We start from the raw sequence: 22754 nt of genomic DNA, 5'->3' as shown, positions 1-22754 counted from the left end.
AAAAAGATGATGGCTCCTTGAGAACCTGAACTCTAAATTATACTATTCTTCTCGCTCTTGGAAAACATATAAACAGGATATATAGGATCTGCAATTGGAAAGAATCATTTTCTTATTACAATATATTTGCAAGTTATTGCTGGATTAAAATATAATTTGTTTTAAGAAAAATATTCATCTTTCTCAAGTACTAACCTAGAACTCGATAAAATAAATGTTTTAACATTGTGTACTTGTTGGAATTTGGTCCAAAATATTCAAAGGATCTAACAGTGACCATTTTTCTGCCATATCCTTATGATCCAATTTTGTTTAAAAGTCAGTTTGAAGAATTCAGGATAAGTCATTTCAGGATTACTCATCTGTTTTAATACATTTTTAGTGTAGTATAGTTCAGAACAGTTCAACATGTTTTACAGAAAAGTTGGAGAATTTCAAGACTGGCACAAATTAATGAGCTAGTGTAATGCTATCTGGAGTTCAGTTTCATATATGGCATATATTTTCCCTGTATTTTCAAAAACACACCACAAAAAACTATGTAAACATCTAAGAAATATATGTCTGTTCTGGTCTAGGGTTTTAGTTGACAAAATCTCAATATAAGTGAAAAACATTGCCAACAAAATTTTTTTAAATTATTGTAGGCTGAATTAATAGGAATAAAATACAGAGAAAAGAGGGGAGATAATTGTTCTCTGCTCTATGCTGGTTAGATCTCCTTCTGGATCATGGCTTCAAGAAGGATCCAGAAACCCTGGAGGTGAAGATGACAGCTGATATATAAACAGCTGCATGTGAAAGAGGCGGTTAGAAAGAGAAACCAGGAACAGTGGGCAGGAAGTCCAGGAAGACAGACTGCAGCTCAATAACAGTCTAAGAGACGAGACCCTGTACGGCCCGTTCAGGGGAGAATTCCGAGGGTCACTAATTGACCAAGTGTGTTTCAGGGGTGTCACGAGGAAACCCCAGGCACTGGCTGGGCGGCCGACCTAGAGCACAGGAGGCCAGGATTGTCCTTGTTCCTAAAACCAGGGTAACTGGATGGAGGGAGGGATTTACATCAGCTAAACCAACGCCAGGATCTCCTTCCAAACCTTCCGCTTTGTAACTAACACTCTCTACTGTATCGCTTGCAACACGATAACTAAATTTCCAAAAACCTGAGTCACTTTTTTAAAAACTGCATCCTCTTACCTGCCTCTTGCCCTTCCAGGAATGTAACCAAAAATACTCCTCGTCCAAAGGCAGTTGTGGACAGGAGGTACTGCTTGCAGATCGAGGGGGAGAAGAGAAAAACTGCAACTTAGTGTCCGATTGGGCCATAGGAAGTCCACAGCCCTAAGTTCAAATAACGACACCACAGCACATTCAGGGTCTTAATGATGCGAAACCATCGCTCCAGGCGGTGACTCCACATCTGAGCCCAAGACTGGGCCGTGCATCAGCCTGTTCTGAAAAGCGTGATAACAAGCCAGTTTTTAATGTTAAAAGGAATTCTCTCTCTTTACTGCAGTGCTTGAAGTGTCGTAGATACAATGCACGGTACACACAAATATATAACACAAAACAGTGGCAAATGGAATAGAGTAACTTACTATGTATTTTTTATTAAGTGAATGCCCTGGAGCACACTGCAGGCAGGCTGATGGAGACTGCACACGAGAAGAGGGCGCATTGGAGGAAAATGTGATTTCATTTCCAGCAGCGAGTTCTGGTGTTTAAAAAAAAGAAAGCTCATTGGAAAAGTATCTTACGTTTAAAAATATAATGTACCAGAGTTAGATTCTTTATTCTTTATTATAGAAACCATTTCAACATGTAAAAAGAAAATCAGACTTTGTAGACATAAAAACTTAAACCTAAAGATTGAAATAAAAAACAAAACACATCCGTTGAAATTCAGGCCGGGTGGTCAGTGGCTTTTTTTCTATACGTAAGGAATACCTGGTGGGGTCACTGAGTGGTCCCAGTTGTTTTCATTATTCTGAAAACATCCAATTAACACACAAAATTACTGACTACCGGTGTGACATAAACTAACCCAAACTGGATAACATACTGATGAATACCATGCAAATCTAGGCATAGGAGCCGAGCTGTGGAAACCAGGGCAGACTGAAGGGTTTACTGATGCTGGAGAAGAGTAATTTGGCTTTCATGGAAGCATTTTGCCCCGAGGCCCAAAATGAGCAGAGACCTTCACCCCACCCACACCAGTGAGTCTGGCTGGGCTGTCAGGACCGGGTGACCTCTGAAGGCCTCAGGGGACCCCTGGCAACCCTGGGTGGCTTTTTCCTAATAACTGAAGTATAGCTGACTTACGAGTTCTGTTAGTCCAAGTGAACAACATAGTGATTTGATGTTTTCATAGATTATCTTCCACATAAAGTTACAATAAAATAGTGGCTATATTCCCTGCCCTGCATGTCACATCCTCGGAACATTTATTTCATACCTAGTACTTTGCACCTCTTGCTGCCTACCCTATCGTGCCCCTCCCTCCACCCCTCCCTGGTACCCATTAGTTTGCTCTCTGTATCTGTGAGTCGGCTTCTGTTCTGTTATATTCGGTCATTTGCTGGATATTTTAGATTCCGCCTTTAAGTGAAAACACACAGCAACTGTCTCTCTCTGTCTGACTTCTCCCACCTGGTCCCACCCCGGATTCTCCCTCAGGGACTCCAATCACACTCTTCACAGGGTGCCATGAGGACCTGCCCTGCCCTTGAGCTCAGGGATGTTTACGTGATGACAGGGCTGTGACGCAGGCCCTGAGACGTGGCTCCACCTTCCCTTCCAATGTACTGTGTGTCCCTGCTGTGTGTCCCAGTGCTGTGTACTGTGTGTCCCCGAGGTGTGTGCCAGTGCTGTGTACTGTGTCCCTGCTGTGTGTCCCAGTGCTGTGTACCGTGTCCCTGCTGTGTGCCCCAGTGCTGTGTACCGTGTCTCTGCTGTGTGTCCCAGTGCTGTCCTTACTGTGTGTCCCAGTGCTGACCCTACTGTGTGTGCCAGTGTTGTGTACTGTGTCCCTATTGTGTGTGCCAGTGCTGTGTGCTGTGTCCCTGCTGTGTGTCCCAGTGCTGTGTACTGTGTCCCTGCTGTGTGTCCCAGTGCTGTCCTTGCTGTGTGTCCCAGTGCTGACCCTACTGTGTGTGCCAGTGTTGTGTACTGTGTCCCTACTGTGTGTCCTAGTGCTGTGTACTGTGTGACCCTACTGTGTGTCGGCACTGCGCTCACCAGGTAACAGTCACCAAGAATGGATGAGTTTCTGTCTTCTACGTATTTATAGCACAGACCTGGACATATTCTAATGCTTTTGGGGAGGTACATTCTAAATGTATGGGTGACTCTGACACTGCCAACGGAGACATCTTTCCAGCTAATGTGATGTAATTCGTGATGCTTCAAAAAAAAATGCTTATTTTTTACTTCTAAAATAGCTTTGGAGATCTGTTTCCTTCCATGTGTGAAACAAAGAGAAACTGAAGTCGTGCGCTTCCTTTAGGATGCTCCTGATTTCTCCAAGAGTCTTCAGAGCAGAGTCCCTATTCCGTGAAAAACATCAGTTTTTCATGGACCGCTCTTCAGCAAGCCCTCCGTGGTGTCAGTGAACCTACCACCGCAAGGCTGCAGCTGAGGGTGGAGGACACACCAGGGAGACGGGAAAGCCCCACACATCTGACAGTGATGCACTGAAACGTGCTGCGGGGTACACGGCAGCCTTGTTCTGCAGTTTCACAAAACAACGCACTGACGAGGGAGGCCTGCAGGCCGGCACGATGCAGGGCAGGAAGCTGGCCACGTAGAGCAGGCTGCTGCACAGGGCGGCCGAGCTCGCCGGCCGAAGGATGCACTCAGGAGGCAGCTCAGCGTGACCACCGACACCCCGACGTCCAGGAGGAAGAGGATGCCATCCAGGTGCTGCTGGAGGGGAAGATGCCGTTGACCCCGAGGATGAGGGCCAGGGCGGCGCTGCTCACCGGCAGCTTGGCCCCGTGCTCCAGGAGCCGGGCCAGCAAGTGGACGGCAGGGGGCCACGCCCATCGTCCTCACATACTGCCAACACAAGGAGGACCGGTCATCACGAGGTTGAGAGAGGACAGGGCAGGTGCACCGGGGGGACAGGCAAGCCGGGGCTCATCCCTGCCTGTGGCCGCCAGTGTGGAAACACGGCCTCGGAGACGCCACGCTGGACGCTTCCTTCAGAGTCAGCCGTTGACACGAATGAACCCCCTGCAGAGCAGGTCGCTGGCCATGGGGAGGGGGAGAAGGGGGACGAGGTGGCCTGAGAACAACCTCACAGCTGTGAGAAGGCAGCTGCGAAGGGGAGCAGACCCCAGACCCCAGCCTGACCGGCCGCAGTCTCGCTACCATTCCTGGTTTATTGAGCTTTTGTCGGTTTTGTTCCCTCTGTCATTTGGTTTGTGTTGGTTTTATTTAATAACAACAAAGAGAAAAATGAAGGGGGAAACACTGGGCCTTAAGCTGTTCACTTCGGGGGTGACTGCTCAGGTTCTAGGATGTGTTTTGCAAAGTAATTCAGTTTGAAGCAATAACACTAAAATTAATCCATCCACTGAACCGACCGCTTGCTCACCTATAACGTGGTGATACACCTGGGTGTAGGGCTGGTTCCTTCGCAGTGAGAGCAATTCAGACGCACACCCCACCCTGGTGGCCCCAGGCAGGGAGCTCAGCACCACCAACCCCCAGTCCCAGGCCTTACACCCGGGGCCCAGCTGGATGGGGAAGAAACACAGAAATCCAGGAATGCATTCGTGCTACACAGGTGAACAACACGCAATACAACAGTGCAACTCTAGTCAAAACTGAATGACTCTCTGCACTTTTCCTTTGCTTTAATAAATAAGTGGATACCATGTGCCCACGTGTCTGCCCGGCTGAATGGGAAGGCAGGTCTTTACCAGACGCTTTTATGAACTTTCATTCTTAAAAGCAGTTTTGATAGTTTCGAGTTTTAACAACACTGGGACAAAAATAGCAAAGCTGTACATAAAAAATTCCAACCGTAAATGAAGATGGGAATTCCATCCGTGTGTCTGTCTGGGTCACGTAAACACTGCTGAGTGAGTGACTCTCGTGGGCCCGTCCTCAGCCTCCTTTTCTCTCCTGGATGGACCAGACGTGTCACCTGTGCAGCTCTGCCAGGGCCCTGGGTTTCCGTGCGGAGCGAGTCTCCTGGGACGGCGGAACCCAGCCGAGCGCACGCAGCACCCCATCCGTGATGGGGCAGCCGTCAACCCCCAACCCCCCAACGCCCCCTCCTGTCCCCCAGGCTGTTCACCTCCTTACGAGCTGGATCTCCCGCTCGTAAACCAGCCTGCGGACCACGCTGGCCACAGACACCATCCACGTGAGCATCGTTATCTGCGGGAAGAAGGAGCCGACATTGTTCAAGAACCTGTGGGGACAGTGCGGTCAGCATCCAATGCCGCCCCAAGATGCTCGCGGTGAGTCCTGTTCCCACGCTTCGTCCCGCTGTCCTTACAGCCCCAGGGATCGCTCCGGACCAAGATCTGTCTGACCCTGTGCCTGGGGCAGAACCGCTGTCGGGCGTCCTGATTTATAGGTGTGCAAACTCACAGAGCACGAGGAAACTTTACAGACACAGAGGACCTGCTCTATGTCTGTAAAGGAGAGAGACATGAGGGGCCTGGAATCGCATGAACCCGACTCTGTGGTCCTTGCAGCAACCACCCTGGATCCAGAGAATCTGGACGCTCTGCCTCTGAGTGAGGCCACTTAGTACAAATTAAAAAGAATAAGAAACTGCAGAAGAGAAGTTACAGTACATGGTGTGTAACTCAGGCCTTTCCTAATCTGCTCCTGGAAACGAGTCCAAATCAACAAGAGAAGGAAAAACTGCCACTGCAATTCTGATACGTATTTGGGAAGAGATGGCCAAGTATTTGAAAAAGCTGCTAAAAATAATCAAGCTCATATAGGAGTCACCCAAAAAAGTAGATACGAGAGGCGTCAGCAGCAAAACCCCACCCTCTGGAGGTCTAGAATGTGCCATCAAAACTATACTTCTTAAGTAAGTAGTCACAAAAGTGATTCTTTCTGTTCCAGAAGGAATATCTCTATGTTCCCGTATCTCCTACATCTCTGTTATGGACTGAATGTGTCAACCCCAGATTCGTATATTGAAACCCTAACCCGCAAAGGGATGGTATCTGGAGGTGTGGCCTTTGGGGGCTGATTAGGTTGTGATGAGGTGATGAGGATGGGGTCCCAGGACGACGCTGGCATCCTCAGAAGCAGAGGAAGACAGACTGGAGCTGTCACTCTCTCCACCCTCTGAGGACACAGTAGGACGCCTTCACCCCTGAGAAAGGGTGTGTAGGTTTGTAAACCAAACCTACTAGCCCCTGGACCTCTGGAAGAGTGAGAAATAAATGTCCGTTGTTTAAAAAAAACACTACACTTCCTAAAGCCCAGGGGCACTCTGGGGGCACAGTACAGAGAAGAGCAGGTGCTAAGTGGGTGTCCACTGCCTGTTAAACTGGGTGGTGTCAGGAGCCACTCCCACCTAGAGAGGGTCTCCAGGGAGACAGAGGAGGAGGGTTATGTGAAGAGTACGTGTATTCTTCGTGGCCGTGGAAGAGAGCCTTTGAGCTCTGGGGGCATTCACGTCCCTGGTCCTCACCACTAGCAGGAGCCTCTTGCAAACAAATGGCCAGGAAGACCTGAGTCGTTCAAGATGAGTAACAACAACGACAACAGAAATCTAGCACAACAGCTACGTGAGAAATAAAAGTAGGTTGAGAGTCTCAGAATTATTAACAAATGAAGAACACATGCCAAAAAGATGGTGATGTGAAACAGATGAAAAGAGCCAACATCTCTGCCACCAGTTTAAAACTATTTACTAAGGCAATCCCCTATAAAAACACCACACCACAGGAGCGTTACAGTTCAGCGATGAGATGATGAGGGGGCAGGAAGACACAGAGCGTGAGCTGGAAGAGGCTGGGGAGAAACAGAAGGCAGAATAGCCACCAGATGGACAGAGACAGAATGAGGAGCACGACAAGGGCAAACGACGCTGCACACACACAGTGAGAGATGTAAACCACACACGAGAACACAGCTGAAGGAAACAGAAAGAAAGAAAGAGCTTAATAGAATTAAGGGGATTTTGTTGATAAGAAACACAGGGGGGAAGTCATGCAATTGGATTCCCTTAAGAAAAACCAAATACTGGAAGATGATAAATTTGTAATGCTAGAATACACCAAGAGTTTCCATAAAAAAAAAAAAAAAGCTTAAGTCTTACACATTGAATGAACTCATCTTGTGCCTTGGAAAACTGTCCTAGAATGGTCAACAATTAAGTGTATCCTAGTAAATTATTGAATTTTCAAGTTATTAGCAATTTGTCAAAATTACCAAGTCATATAAAAGAGTGAAAATATCAAGGTGGCCTCAGATTTCTTTATACCAACACTGAAAGCCAAAGATAATGGAGCTATTTCTACAAGATACTCAAGGAAAGAGTGAGCCCAGGATTTCATATCCAGCCAAGCTGTCTTTCAAATATAAATGCTGCAAAGAATTTTAAGTATGTAAGAACTCGGGTTAAATTGTCTCATGAGATCTTCTTAAGGAAATTACTAGAAGACAAACCAGCCCACAAAAGGATGACTGGTAAATCACAGCGTAAGAATAATGGTAAGAAGTGGATTTATTTCCAGTAAAAATAAGACTAAAACAAAAATGAAAAATAAGAAGACAAGACAGATTGGAAATGTTTTGTTCCCTGAAATGTAAAAATGATACAACAAACAAAAATTGGAAGGTTGGGGAAATTCTTCAAAGAGGAAGAATGTGTTGGTAAATGCCAAAATCAAAGGCTGTTTGTTTAACGCTGACAAATGTAGAATATAAGTACAGGCATCTTTAACGTACAAAGGAGGACACTGAGATAATAATGTTAACTAAAATTGCATGATAAAGAAGAAGAAGTGATGGAAGAAGAGAAATTATGTTGTTTTTTTATTGGTCATGGTAAAAAAAAAAAAAAAAGAAAGAAAGGGATGATATTATTTGTACAAAGTTATAACTATAAGGGAACCACTAGAACAACAGCAGAACATTCCTAAATAATGGTATAAGTATAGAAAAATATATTACATAACTAAGACAATATACACATGAAATTCCATTTCATACCGTTAAACAGCTAACCTCCCCCGTGTATGAAGCTATGTGATGCACACAAGAGACACGCCTAAAACAAGACACTTCAGAAAAGTTTAAAATGCAAGGATGGGCAAACGCAGGGCAAGCAAACTGTGAATCCAGAGAGAGAGAAGAAAGGGGGAAAAAGCAGAGGTCATTAATTTAATTTTATACAAGGTAGAATTACGTCCACAAAGCATTAAGGAAGACACAGAACACAATTATTCATGGCTCTGCACAACGTGACTCAGCCCCAAGATTCGAAAGGCCAACACCACAGGAAAAAGCAAGGGGATATTCCAGTAACAGGGGACTATAGTTTATCTATCTTAGCTCAGCACAGATGAAGTGGACACAAATAAGGACAGAGAATTCCTAAACAACAAAGTTAATGTAGATAAATTCTGTACTATAAAAATAGGAAATCAGAAATTTATTTTCAAGTGCCCATAAATCATTCAGAAAAGTAGATTATATAATAGTTGACAGAGAAAATGCCATAAATTCAAAAAGGGGAAATGATAAACACAGTATTTTCTGATGGCAAAGTAAAAATTAGGATTTATTAGCAGTATTTGGTAATTTAGGGTACGATGCAATTTTTGGATTTTGCCAATCTGATTTTTAAAATGCTATCACAGACGTTTTAATTTAAATTTTTCTTACTATAAGTAAGCTGAGTAACTTCACATGCTTAAAATTCCCCAGAATTTCCACTTGGGAATTAAAAGAAACTCAAACAGCTCTTAGGTCAAGAAGACAGTAGAAACCCATATTGCAAGTGTCTAGAAAACAATGAACTTTTAGTCGTATATCAGATCCATGGGACATAGTTGAAATAATGATTGAAAAGAAAAGTCATCACCTTAGGTCACTACACAAATTAAAGGAAAAACACACTAAAAATAATATATCAAACATGGGTCTCAGGTATCAGAGAAATAGCATAACACATTGAGGGTATATAAAAGTACGGAAGTAATAAAAATAAAGACAGAAATAACAAGTAAGTTAGAAAAGGCAAAAAAAGGTAATTGATAAATAAAGTCCATGTGTGGTCCTTTGAAAAAAGTATCAATAGAACAAGAAAATAATGAAACTATGTGTGCACCAAGTGAATTTTTAAAATGCAGAAGGAGGAAGCATGTTGAAGGCAGACTAACCACAGAAGGAGGGGATGAGGGAGAGGGAGGGGAGGAGGAACACGAGCATTCTGCTCGACCTCAAATCCTCCCTTGGACTTTAGGGAAGAGACTGACGTCTGATGTGGACGCGTGTGCCCCTCCACCAACTTCCCAACTGGGAGGCGAGAGGTCCTGTGACTCCCATCCCTGGGGAATCCCACAGGGGAGGGTGACTGCGGTTCTCCGGGCTCGTACGGTCCTGGTAACCCCTGGTCTGCAAGCTCCCAGAAGGCAAGGACGACACCTTTTTCACCACAAAGTATGACAGTCACGTGCATACATGACACATAGCAAATGCTCCATAAATGGCTTCAAATGAAAAAACACAAAAACGTTCTCTCTTAGCAAGATGTCATGAGTTCAAGGTCATGGAAGGGAAGAATAGTCCCCAAACAAACCAAAACCAACTGATGCTTTAGAAGAGGGTATGAAGTATGACTTTTTTCTCTACTTTCTCAACTTTTGATAACCATTTGTTTATAAAACTAACAATAAAAGGAGAAACCTATTAAATCCAGGATGTCTAAGTGACCTCAGAAATAGGACTGTCTGTCACCTCCCTACTATCAGGACAGCATGAATCAAACAAATATGCTCCAGAGTCTTCCGTGTATTTATCCCTACTCTGGAACCCAAACAAAAGCCTGTCAATAAACTTGGAAATTAGGAAATCCAACATTCTCATTTGTTTAACCCTTTTTACAAGGCTACTCTGATCTTCATAAACATTTCGTTGTCTCCACCTCTTTTTCGGAAGGTGGCAAATCCCTGACTTGCATTTTAATACTCTTACTAACAGTGTTCCTCGGTGGTTTGTCTCTATTAGCAATGTCAGGCAGAAAAGGACGAGCCTGTAGGATCAAAATCCCACATATAGGGACAACCACGTGGATAAGTCAGCTTTTTATTTTAACATCTCTATTGGAGTATAATTGCTTTACAATGGTGTGTGAGTTTCTGCTGTATAACAAAGTGAATCGGCTATATGTATACATACATCTCCATATCTGCTCCCTCTTGTGTCTCCCTCCCACCCTCCCTATCCCACTCCTCTAGGTGGTCACAAAGCACCGAGCTGATCTCCCTGTGCTATGTGGCTGTTTCCCACTAGCTATCTATTTTACATTTGGTAGTGTATATATGTCCATGCTACTCTCTCACTTCATCCCAGATTACCCTTCTCCCTCCCCGTGTCCTCAAGTCCATTCTCAACGTCTGCATCTTTATTCCTGTGCTGACCCTAGGGTCCTCAGAACCATTTTACCCAGCAATCCCACTACTGGGCATATACCCTGAGAAAACCATAATTCAAAAAGAGTCATGTTCCACAATGTTCATTGCAGCTCTATTTACAATAGCCAGGACATGGAAGCAACCTAAGTGTCCATGGACAGATGAATGGATAAAGAAGATGTGGCACATATATACAAGGGAATATTACTCAGCCATAAAAAGAAAAGAAACTGAGTTTTTTGTAGTGAGGTGGATGGACCTAGAGCCTGTCATACAGAGTGAAGTAAGTCAGAAAGAGAAAAACAAATACCGTATGCTAACACATATATATGGAATCTTAAAAAAAAATGATTCAGCTTTTGTTTTTGTCTCTTGAGATGCATGACTCCGGTGCCAGTGCAGGGTGATGGCCAACCCCCAGCCCCTCCCCACATCACCCAGGCTCTGCCTCCTGCCCTTCTCCCTCCATCCACCCCCCACCCCCAGGACCCTGATCCTGGCCCAGGACAATGCGGGTGGGGGGTACTGCTGAGAAGGACCGAAGCTTTCTCCCCACCCCGACCCTCGGGCCAGCGGGCTGATGCAGGTCTTGTGTCTCCACCGCCCTCCCTGGCATGGGAATGGGTGAATCAGGGACCCTCAGGCTCACATCTGCGCTGTGTCCTCCCACCAGCCTGTGCCGGAGTCACGTACAGAACAGTGCGGCTCCCCAGCCCAGGGCAGGGTCTGCTGCCATCCTCCCCTTGCCCGGTCCTGTTTGCTGACCCGCTTGGGAAAGTCAGGGAGGAGAGGGCTTGTGAATGCACCCCTCTCTGAACACAGCACCGCCCGAAACATTGCCCAGGTCTTGGTTCCGAAGCATCTTACACGGAAGGACGTCCCAACGGTGAGCGCTGCCCCGAATCCCTTCAACTGAGCTTCCCCTCGCTCTCACCCCAAGAGTGTCGGAGCTACAGTCACCCGCTGAATCACCCAATTCAACTCATGAGTGTTGTCGGATGACCCCACCTATGAGGTCACCCGCCCCAGGCCTCTGGGAATCCCTCCATTCCTGCATGTGGGTGGCACAGGCCCAAACTGTAAGGATTTGGGCTGAAGAGGAAATAAGATTCCTCTGATTCTCTAGTTCAGATGGGAGGAATCCCCCATGAATATTATTCGGCAAATTTATTCTGAAGGGTGTCTGAAGCTACAGATGCCTGGTGTCAAATCTAACTGACCACATTATCTCCACAACTGTTCTTCTATCTGGATGGCTCAGCCTTAGGAAATTAAAAAGGAGAATGGAACATCTCCAAATGCTCTTTGGCGGAATGGCTATACAAAGGCTCCAGGATTTTTCTCCACCTGGTTTCCAAACGCCGGGCCTCTCCCACTGTCAGGGGCCCTCAGGAGCTCGGTCCCACCGGGTACTCACAGGTGGCTGGTGTGACACGGGTACGGGATGGCCTGCACCTGCTCGGCCGGGTCCAGGGCCTCCTGCCCCGTCTGCACTGAGATGATAGCTCTTTCGATCATGTCTTGCAACGGGACAAAGATGTAGTTATACTTGAACCCATCGCCTGGGAGGCTCTGAGGGTGGAACTTCCAGAAAGGGTTTTTCACCAGATCCGTTCTTTTGCTGTACAAGATGCTGGTCCGGATGCTGTATGTAACCTGGGGCGGCAGCTGGAGAGATTCTGAGCTGAGGTTCTCTTACCCCCTAAGGAACGGTTTAAAATGATGCCTAAAGTCAGAAAAGGACCAACAAGGGGTCAGCACAACCTAGGAGCGGCTTACACCACATCAGCATGGGTCTGACCGGACACCCCAGAACACTCGCTCAGCTCAGCTCCCCCATTGAGAAGGGGCCGCACCCCAGGGAGAGGAGGCTGATTTTCTGTGTGACACAAGCCCTCGGCGGTGAGGTAGCACCAAGGCCTCCCAATTCCCAACTCCCTCCTAAAATTAAAAATCCTCTTTTTTATTTTAATAAAACCACACGGTGGTGTCATTAATACAAAGAAATTATTTGTTTTGCATTTTTGCAGGACTTGAAAAATTACAGGAGGCTGCACAAATAATAGTATTTCCTTGTCTGTGATTACAGATGTCCCTAAGAACTGATGTCTTTGGATTCTGTGTTCTGCCACAGGAATTCTTCGCATTTCATATATAAAGCTGCTTGTGGGCTGAATTCTGCCCTCCCAAAATTCATAAGTTGAAGTCCTCACCCCTAGCACTTCACAATGTGACCTTATTGGGAGACTGAGTCTTTACAGAGGTGACCAACTGAAAATGAGGTCACAGGATGTGCTCTAATCCAGCATGACTGGTGTACTTAGAAGACGGGGAAGTGTGGACACAGACACGCACGGAGGGAAGATCAGGGAGGAGACAGCTGTCCATACGTCGAGGACACAGAGGCCTCGGGGGGAGCCAGGCCTGCCCACACCTGGACTCCAGAATTATGAGAAAATAAATTTACGCTGTTTAAGCCACCTAGTCTGCAATTCTTTGTCACAGCAGCCTTAGCAAACTAATACAAAGCCAAATAACAACAATTCACTGTTTATTCAAAAGGAATATGAGAATACATGATACTTATGTTGAATAAGTGAACAACTGATCAATAGACTTGAACTGGCCACTGTCTCTTCTCCCCTGACCCTAGGACATCCAGATATACCTGATAAAAATAAAAGGGATGGAAGAAATCAGAGTACAGCTTTAATCAAGAAAAATATAACCTATCACGTGAGATTTAACCATAAACTGGTAAACTAGACCCGTAAACTGGTAAACATGGACGCAGGGAATAGCACTGGGCCTCGGATGACGTACGAGATCCATCTTTTCACCAACTCAAGGGGACCAGTTCTGCTTTGTTCATTTTACCCAGAAAGCACTGTTTTCTGTCGGAGCCATGATAAGACACCTTTGGGGAGAAATATGCAAATATTGCCTTTATGAGCATGTGTGTTCACTGAATACTTACTGGCCAAGAAGCTGTTCTTCTGCATGAGGGCCTGTGAGGTCGCCTCCAGGGAGGTGGCGGAGGTCAGGCCCTGGAAGAGGGTCAGCAGGACACAGGAGGTCAGGTTGGCCAGGATGCAGCCCAGGGAGCGGAGGCGTCAAGCGCCCATGCGGTTCAGCATCTGGCCCAGCTTCCCCCCTGAGGACACGGAAACGAGGACATGGCAACTTTTCTCTGGGCACAGGGCGTATCGTTCCCAAGGCAGGGACTGTGCAAATAAATTCCTTCATGAGAAAATTTACTCAGAAGAGTCAAATTCTGTTCCACGCAAAATTTGCTACTTATTTGCTGAGTGAAAACTCCACCTTTTCTATACAGTCCCTGTAATGCTGATACTTACATGTAAATGGAAAGAAAACGGTTAAATCATAGAGGGTGAGGTTGCAGCCCACAACTAAGTCAACAGCGGGAGCCGGAAAGCATGAAGACCAGAGTGAAGGACGTGTGAGAGACACGGCTAGAGTAACCCAGCTCCAAGCAGAGAGGGCGGCCCTGTCCCCCTCAGTACCTGCCCGGGGAGCCGGGCAGCGGTGGCAACAAAGGGGACAAGACTCAGCTTTGCCCCCATAGCAGCTCTTCTGTGATTCCATGTTTACCCTGGAAAGTTATCTTATCTGTCAAAGTTTGTTTCCTCATCTGCAGTGTGAGGAAAGCAGAATCCCCTACGGGATTGTCCTAAGGATTAAGCCAAGTACCTCGTGTGTGTAAGTGCTTACTGAGGGCATCCTGTTGTCATGGTTACAGCTGCTGAAGAGGAGAGCTAGGCGCCAGCCAGTTATCCTAATTTAATTCCTCCCGATGAAACTAAGCTCAACAACTAGAAAATAGGAGACCAAAAAGTGCATTCCACGCTCTGAGGGGCTCTGAGTGTTTGGGATTTTTTTTGATAGAGAATTGGAAAGTGTTCAGTTTTACAGGATGGGGCAAACCGGGGGCATTTCTATATTGCTGATCATTTGTCGTTTGAATGTGCGCTCTACAGGCTCACCCAGTAAGTTTGCTGACGACTTCACTGTGTTAATTCCAGAGGCTTCATGGAATAAGGAGTGACCTGGCCTCCACAGAGTGTGGCTTTAATTGTGTTCCAGGGACAGAACCAAAGCTGCTTAAAAAAGGCTTTGCATAGCTGAATCGTTCATATAATTGAATGATTATATCCGTGTGTGTGTATGTGTGTGTGCGTGTGCATGTGTGTGTACATGTGTAATGTTAGGAATTAGAAAAGCAGCTCCACACAAAAACTCCGTGGGCTTTAGCACCCCTTGCAGAGGTGCTTCCCCGAGAAGAAGGCAGCAGCGGCTGTTTGGTAAGAGCTCTCGCTCGGTGGAGTGAATGTAACACAAGTCTCCACCACATGTCCTCTGACTCTGGACTCCTCAATGCCCTCCCCGACCCGACGAGGGTGCTGGGGCGGGGGGCACCTCCACAGGAAAGGATGGAAAACGGGACAGGGACACAAAGGCCCATCGTGAGAGGACTAGACCAGGCCAGCTTCTCTCCTGTGTCCCCATCACACGTAAGAGGTAGTTAAAGACGGGCCGAGAGGAAACACACAGGTCTGTGGAGCAGGAGGTATGGGAAGGCCATGGGGCGCCCCCCGCTCTGTCAACTGGCAAGGGCAGCAAGAATCGGAGGCTCACACATGCATGGGGTAAAAGACTCTGCAAGGATTTCAGCTGAGCTCTGGCCACGAGAAGCTGCGCATTGTCCCCATTTGACATTTACAGCTGAGGACCTGAGACACGCTGGCGTTAGCCATGGCCAACTAGGGGGTTTGAGATTCCCTGTTTCTAGCCCTAAAGATGATGTCCAACAATTGCCTCCATCCTATTGCCTTCGTCTCTTCTAAATGAGGGAGGGCTTCCCAACATTTGGGGCCAGAGCTATCTGTTAGGGGAGACTTTCCTGTACATCACAGGATGTTTAGGAACATTCTTGGCTGGGAGCATCTCACCAGCTGTGACAACAGGAAATGTCTCCAGACCTTGCCAAATGCCCCTGGGGACAAACTGCCCCTCAGCTGAGAACCACTGATGGAAACAGAGTCCCGATAAGCTCCCTGCACATGAAAAACATCCTATCAGGCTTCAGTACCTCATTCTTAACCTCAACAGACAGTTAAGGAAACTTTCCAACATGAAAGAGAGAACTCAAAATAAATGAATAGAGCTAGACCTTCAAGATGACGAAGGAATAAGTTGTGGAGATCACCTTCCTCCCCACAAATATATCAAAATTGCATCTACATGTGGAACAACTCCTACAGAACACCTACTGAACGCTGGCAGAAGACCTCAGACTTCCCAAAAGGCAAGAAACTCCCCATGTACCTGGGTAGGGCAAAAGAAAAAAGGAAAAACAGAAACAAAAGAATAGGGATGGGACTTGCACCACTGGGAGGGAGCTGTGAAGGAGGAAAAGATCCCACTCACTAGGAAGCCCCTTCACTGGTGGAGATGGGGGGTGGGCGAGGAAGAAGCTTCAGAGCCATGGAAGAGAGTGCAGCAACAGGGGTGTGGAGGGCAAAGCGGAGAGATTCCCGCACAGAGGATTGGGGCCGACCAGCACTCACCAGCCCAACAGGCTTGTCTGCTCACCCGCTGGGGCAGGTGGGGGCCGGAAGCTGAGGCTCAGGCTTTGGAGGTCGGATCCCAGGGAGAGGACAGGGGTTGGCTGCGTGAACACAGCCTGAAGGGGTTAGCGCACCACGGCTAGCCGGGAGGAAGTCCGGGAAAAAGTCTGCAGCTGCCGAAGAGGCAAGAGACTTTTTCTTACCTCTTTGTTTCCTGGTGTGCGAGGACAGGGGATTCAGAGCACTGCCTAAACAAGCTCCAGAGATGGGCGCGAGCCACAGCTAACAGCGCGGACCCCAGAGACGGGCATGAGACGCTAAGGCTGCTGCTGCTGCCACCATGAAGCCTGTGTGTGAGCACAGGTCACCATCCACACCGCCCCTCCCGGGAGCCTGTGCAGCCCGCCACGGCCAGCTTCCCGTGAGCCAGGGACAACTTCCCCGGGAGAGTGCACGGCACACCTCAGGCTGCTGCAACGTCATGCCGGCCTCTGCTGCCTCAGGCTTGCCCCGCATTCCGTACCCCTCCCTCTCCCTGGCCTGAGGGAGCCAGAGCGCCCGAAGCAGCTGCTCCTTTAACTCCGTCCTGTCTGAGCAAAGAACAGACGCCCTCAGGCGACCTACATGCAGAGGCGGGGCCAAATCCAAAGCTGAACCCCAGGAGCTGTGCGAACAAAGAAGAGGGAAGTTTCTCCCAGCAGCCTCAGGAGGAGTGGATTAAATCCCCACAATCAACTTGATGTACCCTGCATCTGTGGAATACCTGAATAGACAACGAATCATCCCAAAATTGAGGCAGTGGACTTTGGGAGCAACTGTAGACTTGGGATTTGCTGTCTGCAACTGACTGGTTTCTGGTCTTACGTTTATCTTAGTTTAGTATTTAGAGTTTATTATCATTGGTAGAGTTGTTTATTGATTTGGTTACTCTCTTCCTTTTTTTATATATATAGATATACTTTTTTTCCTTTTTCTCTTTTTGTGAGTGTGTATGTGTATGCTTCTTTGTGTGATTTTGTCTGTATAGCTTTGCTTTTACTATTTGTCCTAGGGTTCTGTCTGTCCGGTTTTTTTTGTTTGTTTGTTTGTTTGTTTTTTTAGTATAGTTTTTAGTGCTTGTTATCATTGGTGGATTTGTTTTTTGGTTTGGTTGCTCTCTTCTCTCTTTCTTTCTTTCTTCTTTTTTTTTTCTCTCTTTTCTTCTGAGCCATGTGGCTGACAGGATCTTGGTGTTCTGGCTGGGTGTCAGGCCTAAGCCTCTGAGGGGGGAGAGCTGAGTTCAGGTCATTGGTCCACCAGAGACCTCCCAGCTCCATGTAATATCAAACAGCAAAAGTTCTCCCAGAGATTTCCATCTCAATGCTAAGACGCTACTCCACTCAACAACAAGCAAGCTACAGTGCTGGACACTCTATGCCAAACAACTAGCAAGGAAGAAACACAGCCCCACCCATTAGCAGAGAGGATGCCTAAAATCATAATAAGGTCACAGACACCCCAAAACACACCACCAGACATGGTCCTCCCACCAGAAAGACAAGATCCAGCCTCATCCACCAGAACACAGACACCAGTACCCTCCACCAGGAAGCCTACACAACCCACTGAACCAACCTCAGCCACTGGGGCAGGCACCAAAAACAAAAGGAACCACAAACCTGCAGCCTGCAAAAAGGAAACCCCAAACACAGTAAGATAAGCAAGATGAAAAGACCAGAGAAACACACAGCATATGAAGGAGCAAGACAAAAACCCACCAGATCAAACAAATAAAGAGGAAATAAGCAGTCTACCTGAAAAAGAATTCAAAGTAATGATAGTAAAGATGATCCAAAATCTTGGAAACAGAATGGAGAAAATAACAAGAAACGTTTAACAAGGACCTAGAAGAACTAAAGAGCAAACAAACAAGGATGAACAACACAATAAATGAAATTTAAAATTCTCTAGAAGGAAACAATAGCAGAATAACTGAGGCAGAAGAACGGTGAAGTGATCTGAAACATAAAATAGTGGAAATAACTACTACAGAGCATAATAAAGAAAAAAGAATGAAAATAATTCAAGACAGTCTCAGAGAGCTCTGGGACAACATTAAATGCACCAACATTCGAATTATAGGGGTCCCAGAAGAAGAAGAGAAAAAAAAAGGGACTGAGAAAATATTTGAAGAGATTATACTTGAAAACTCTCATAATATGGGAAAGGCAATAATCAAGTCCAGGAAGTGCAGAGACTCCCATACAGGATAAATCCGAGGAGAAACATGCCAAGACACATATTAATTAAACTATCAAAAATCAAATACAAAGAAAAAACATTAAAAGCAGCAAGGAAAAAGCAATAAATAACATAAAAGGGAATGCCCATAAGGTTAACAGTTGACCTTTCAGCAGAAACTCTGCAAGCCAGAAGAGAGTGGCAAGACATATTTAAAGTGATGAAAGGGAAAAACCTACAACCAAGATTACTCTACCCAGCAAGGATCTCATTCAGATTTGACAGAGAAATTAAAACCTTTACAGACAAACAAAAGCTAAGAGAATTCAGCACCACCAAACCAGCTTTACAACAAATGCTAAAGGAACTTCTCTAGGCAGGAAACACAAGAGAAGGAAAAGACCTACAATAACAAACCCAAAACAATTAAAAAATGGTAATAGGAACATACATATCGATAACTACCTTAAATGTAAATGGATTAAATGCTCTAACCAAAAGACATAGACTGGCTGAAGGGATACAAAAACAAGACCCGTATATATGCTGTCTACAAGAGACCCACTTCAGGTCTAGGGACACATACAGAATGAAATAGAGGGGATGGAAAAAGATATTCCATGCAAATGGAAATCAAAAGAAAGCTGGAGTAGCAATTCTCATCTCAGACAAAATAGACTTTAAAACAAAGACTATTACAAAAGACAAAGAGGACACTACATTATGATCAAGGGATCAATCCAAGAAGAAGATATAACAAGTGTAAATATTTATGCACCCAACATAGGAGCACCTCAATACATAAGGCAAATGCTAACAGCCATAAAAGGGGAAATCGACAGTAACACAATCATAGTAGGGGACTTTAACACCCACTTTCACTTTCAATGGACAGATCATCCAAAATGAAAATAAATAAGGAAACACAAGCTTTAAATGATACATTAAACAAGATGGACTTAATTGACACTTATAGGACAATCCATCCAAAAACAACAGAATACACTTTCCTCTCAAATGCTCAAGGAACATTCTCCAGGATAGATCATATCTTGGGTCACAAATCAAGCCTTGATAAATTTAAGAAAATTGAAATTGTATCAAGTATCTTTTCCAACCACAATGTTATGAGACTAGATATCAATTACAGGAAAAAAATCTGTAAAAAATGCAAGCACATGGAGGCTACACAATACACTACTGAATAACCAAGAGATGACTGAAGAAATCAAAGAGGAATCAAAAAATACATAGAAAAAAATGACAATGGAGACACGACGACCCAAAACCTATGGGATTCAGCAAAAGCAGCTCTAAGAGCGAAGTTTATAGCAATACAATCCTACCTCAAGAAACAAGAAACATCTCAAATAAACAACCTAACCTTATACCTAAAGCAATTAGAGAAAGAAGAACAAAAAAAAAAAAACCCCGAAGTTAGCAGAAGGAAAGAAATCATAAAGATCAGAACAGAAATAATTGATATTTATAGGACATTTCATTTAAGTCCATCTTGTTTAATGTATCATTTAAATAAATGAAGGAAACAATAGCAAAGATCAATAAAACAAAAAGCTGGTACTTTGAGATGATAAACAAAATTGGTAAACTATTAGCCAGACTCATCAAGAAAAAAAAGATAGAAGACTCAAATCAGTAGAATTAGAAATGAAAAAGGAGAAGGAACAACTGACACTGCAGAAATACAAAGGATCATGAGAGACTACTACAAGCAACTATATGCCAACAAAATGGACAACCTGGAAGAAATGGACAAATTCTTAGAAATGCACAGCCGTCCGAGACTGAACCAGGAAGAAATAGAAAATATACACAGACCAATCACAAGCACTGAAATTGAAACTGTGATTAAAAATCTTCCAACAGGGCTTCCCTGATGGCGCAGTGGTTGAGAATCTGCCTGCCAATGCAGGGGACACGGGTTCAAGCCCTGGTCTGGGAAGATCCCACATGCCACGGAGCAGCTGGACCCGTGAGCCACAACTACTGAGCCTGTGCGTCTGGAGCCTGTGCCCTGAAACAAGAGAGGCCACAATAGTGAGAGGCCTGTGCACCGCGATGAAGAGTGGCCCCCCGCTTGCCACAACTGGAGAAAGCCCTCGCACAGAAACGAAGACCCAATGCATCCATAAATAAATAAATAAATAAATAAAAATTAAAAAAAAAAAAAAGAAAGGCTTCACTGAGACAGTGGCATTTGATTAAACCTGTTGGGAAAAAAACAAACAAAAAAAGAATCTTCCAACAAACCAAAGCCCAGGACCAGGTGCCTTCACAGGCGAATTCTATCAAACATTTAAAGAAGAGCCAACACCTATCCTTCTCAAACTCTTCCAAAATATAGCAGAGGGAGGAACACTCCCCAACTCATTCTACAAGGCCACCATCACCTTGATACCAAAACCAGACAAAGATGGCACAAAAAAAGAAAACTACAGGCCAATATCACTGATGAACACAGATGCAAAAATCCTCAACAAAATACTACCAAACAGAATTCAACAGCACATAAAAGGATCATACACCATGATCAAGTGGGGTTTATCCCAAGGATGCAAGGGTTCTTCAATATATGCATATCAACCAATGTGATAAAGCATATTAACAAACTGAAGGAGAAAAAGCATATGATCATCTCAATAGATGCAGAAAAAGCTTTCGACAGAATTCAACACCTATTTATGATAAAAAAAACCCTCCAGAAAGTAGGCATAGAGGGAACTTACCTCAGCATAATAAAGGCCATGTATGACACACCCACAGCCAACATCATTCTCAATGGTGAAAAACTGAAACCATTTCCACTAAGATCAGGAAAAAGACAAGTTTGCCCACTCTCACCACTATTATTCAACATAGTTTTGGATGTTTTAGCCAACGCAATCAGAGAAGAGAAAGAAATAAAAGGAATGCAAATCAGAAAAGAAGTACAACTGTCACTGTTTGCAGATGACATGATACTCTACATAGAGAATCCTAAAGATGCTACCAGAAAACTACTAGAGCTAATCAATTAATTTGGGAAAGTAGCAGGATACAAAATTAATGCACAGAAATCTCTTGCATTCCTATACACTAATGATAAAATATCTGAAAGAGAAATTAAGAAAACACTTACCACTGCAACAAAAAGAATAAAATACCTAGGAATAAACCTACCTAATGAGACAAAAGACCCGTATGCAGAAAACTATAAGACACTGATGAAAGGAATTAAAGACGATACAAACAGATGGAGAGATATACCATGTTCTTGGATTGGAAGAATCAACATTGTGAAAATGACTATATGACTCAAAGCAATCTACAGATTCAATGCAATCCCTATCAAACTACCAATGGCATTTTTCATAGAACTAGAACAAAAAATTTCACAATTTGTATGTAAACACCAAGACCCCAAATAGCCAAAGCAATCGTGATAAAGAAAAATGGAGCTGGAGGAATCAGGCTCCCTGACTTCAAACTATACCATAAAGCTACAGTAATCAAGACAGTATGGTACTGGCACAAAAACAGAAAGATAGATCAATGGAACACGACAGAAAGCCCAGAGATAAACCCACACACATATGGTCACCTTATCTTCGATAAAGGAGGCAAGAATATACAATGGAGAAAAGACAACCTCTTCAATAAGTGGTGCTGGGAAAACTGGACAGCTACATGTAAAAGAATGAAATTAGAACACTCCCTAACACCATACACAAAAATAAACTCAAAATGGATTAAAGACCTAAATGTAAGGCCAGACACTATAAAACTCTTAGAGGAAAACATAGGAAGAACACTCGACGACTTAAATCACAGCAAGATCCTTTTTGATCCCCCTCCTAGAGAAATGGAAATAAAAACAAAAATAAACAAATGGGACCTTATGAAACTTAAATGCTTTGCATAGCAAAGGAAACCATAAACAAGACGAAAAGACAACCCTCAGAATGGGAGAAAATATTTGCAAATGAAGCAACTGACAAAGGATTAATCTCCAAAAATTACAAACAGCTCATGCAGCTCAATATCAAAAAAACAAACAACCCAATCAAAACATGGGCAGAATACCTAAACAGACATTTCTCCAAAGAAGGTACACAGATTGCCAACAAACACATGAAAGAATGCTCAACATCATTAATCATTAGAGAAATGCAAATCAAAACAACAATGAGATATCATCTCACACCAGTCAGAATGTCCATCATCTAAAAATCTACAAACAATTAATGCTGGAGAGGGTGTGGAGAAAAGGGAACCCTCTTGCACTGTTGGTGGGAATGTAAATTGATATAGCCACTATGGA

At 44.6% G+C, this 22754-nt stretch overlaps 1 protein-coding gene and 1 long non-coding RNA gene across 2 annotated transcripts in view; both read right to left on the bottom strand.

Annotated features, from left to right (window-relative positions):
• ABCA13 (ATP binding cassette subfamily A member 13) overlaps window positions 1-22754 on the bottom strand; it is a gene marked incomplete at its 5' end in the record, with an annotated part of 329842 nt that overhangs the window by 190284 nt on the left and 116804 nt on the right. Inside the window, 5 exon segments of the mRNA XM_082473913.1 lie at window positions 1198-1267; window positions 3755-3927; window positions 3984-4059; window positions 5317-5425; window positions 12043-12309. Of these exon segments, the coding sequence (XP_082330039.1) occupies window positions 1198-1267; window positions 3755-3927; window positions 3984-4059; window positions 5317-5425; window positions 12043-12309 (695 nt within the window).
• Window positions 13160-16332, bottom strand: LOC309665309. The gene is made up of 3 exons (XR_014266339.1): window positions 16214-16332; window positions 13603-13779; window positions 13160-13293 (listed from the first exon to the last, which is right to left on the bottom strand). It is a non-coding gene; the product is annotated as an uncharacterized lncRNA (long non-coding RNA).

The sequence above is a fragment of the Balaenoptera physalus genome (genome assembly GCF_965194825.1).
Source record: "Balaenoptera physalus genome assembly, chromosome: 8".
NCBI classification, from domain to species: Eukaryota; Metazoa; Chordata; class Mammalia; order Artiodactyla; family Balaenopteridae; genus Balaenoptera; species Balaenoptera physalus.
The sequence above is the reverse complement of the archived record's forward strand: the minus strand, read 5'-3'. Positions and strand labels throughout refer to the sequence as shown.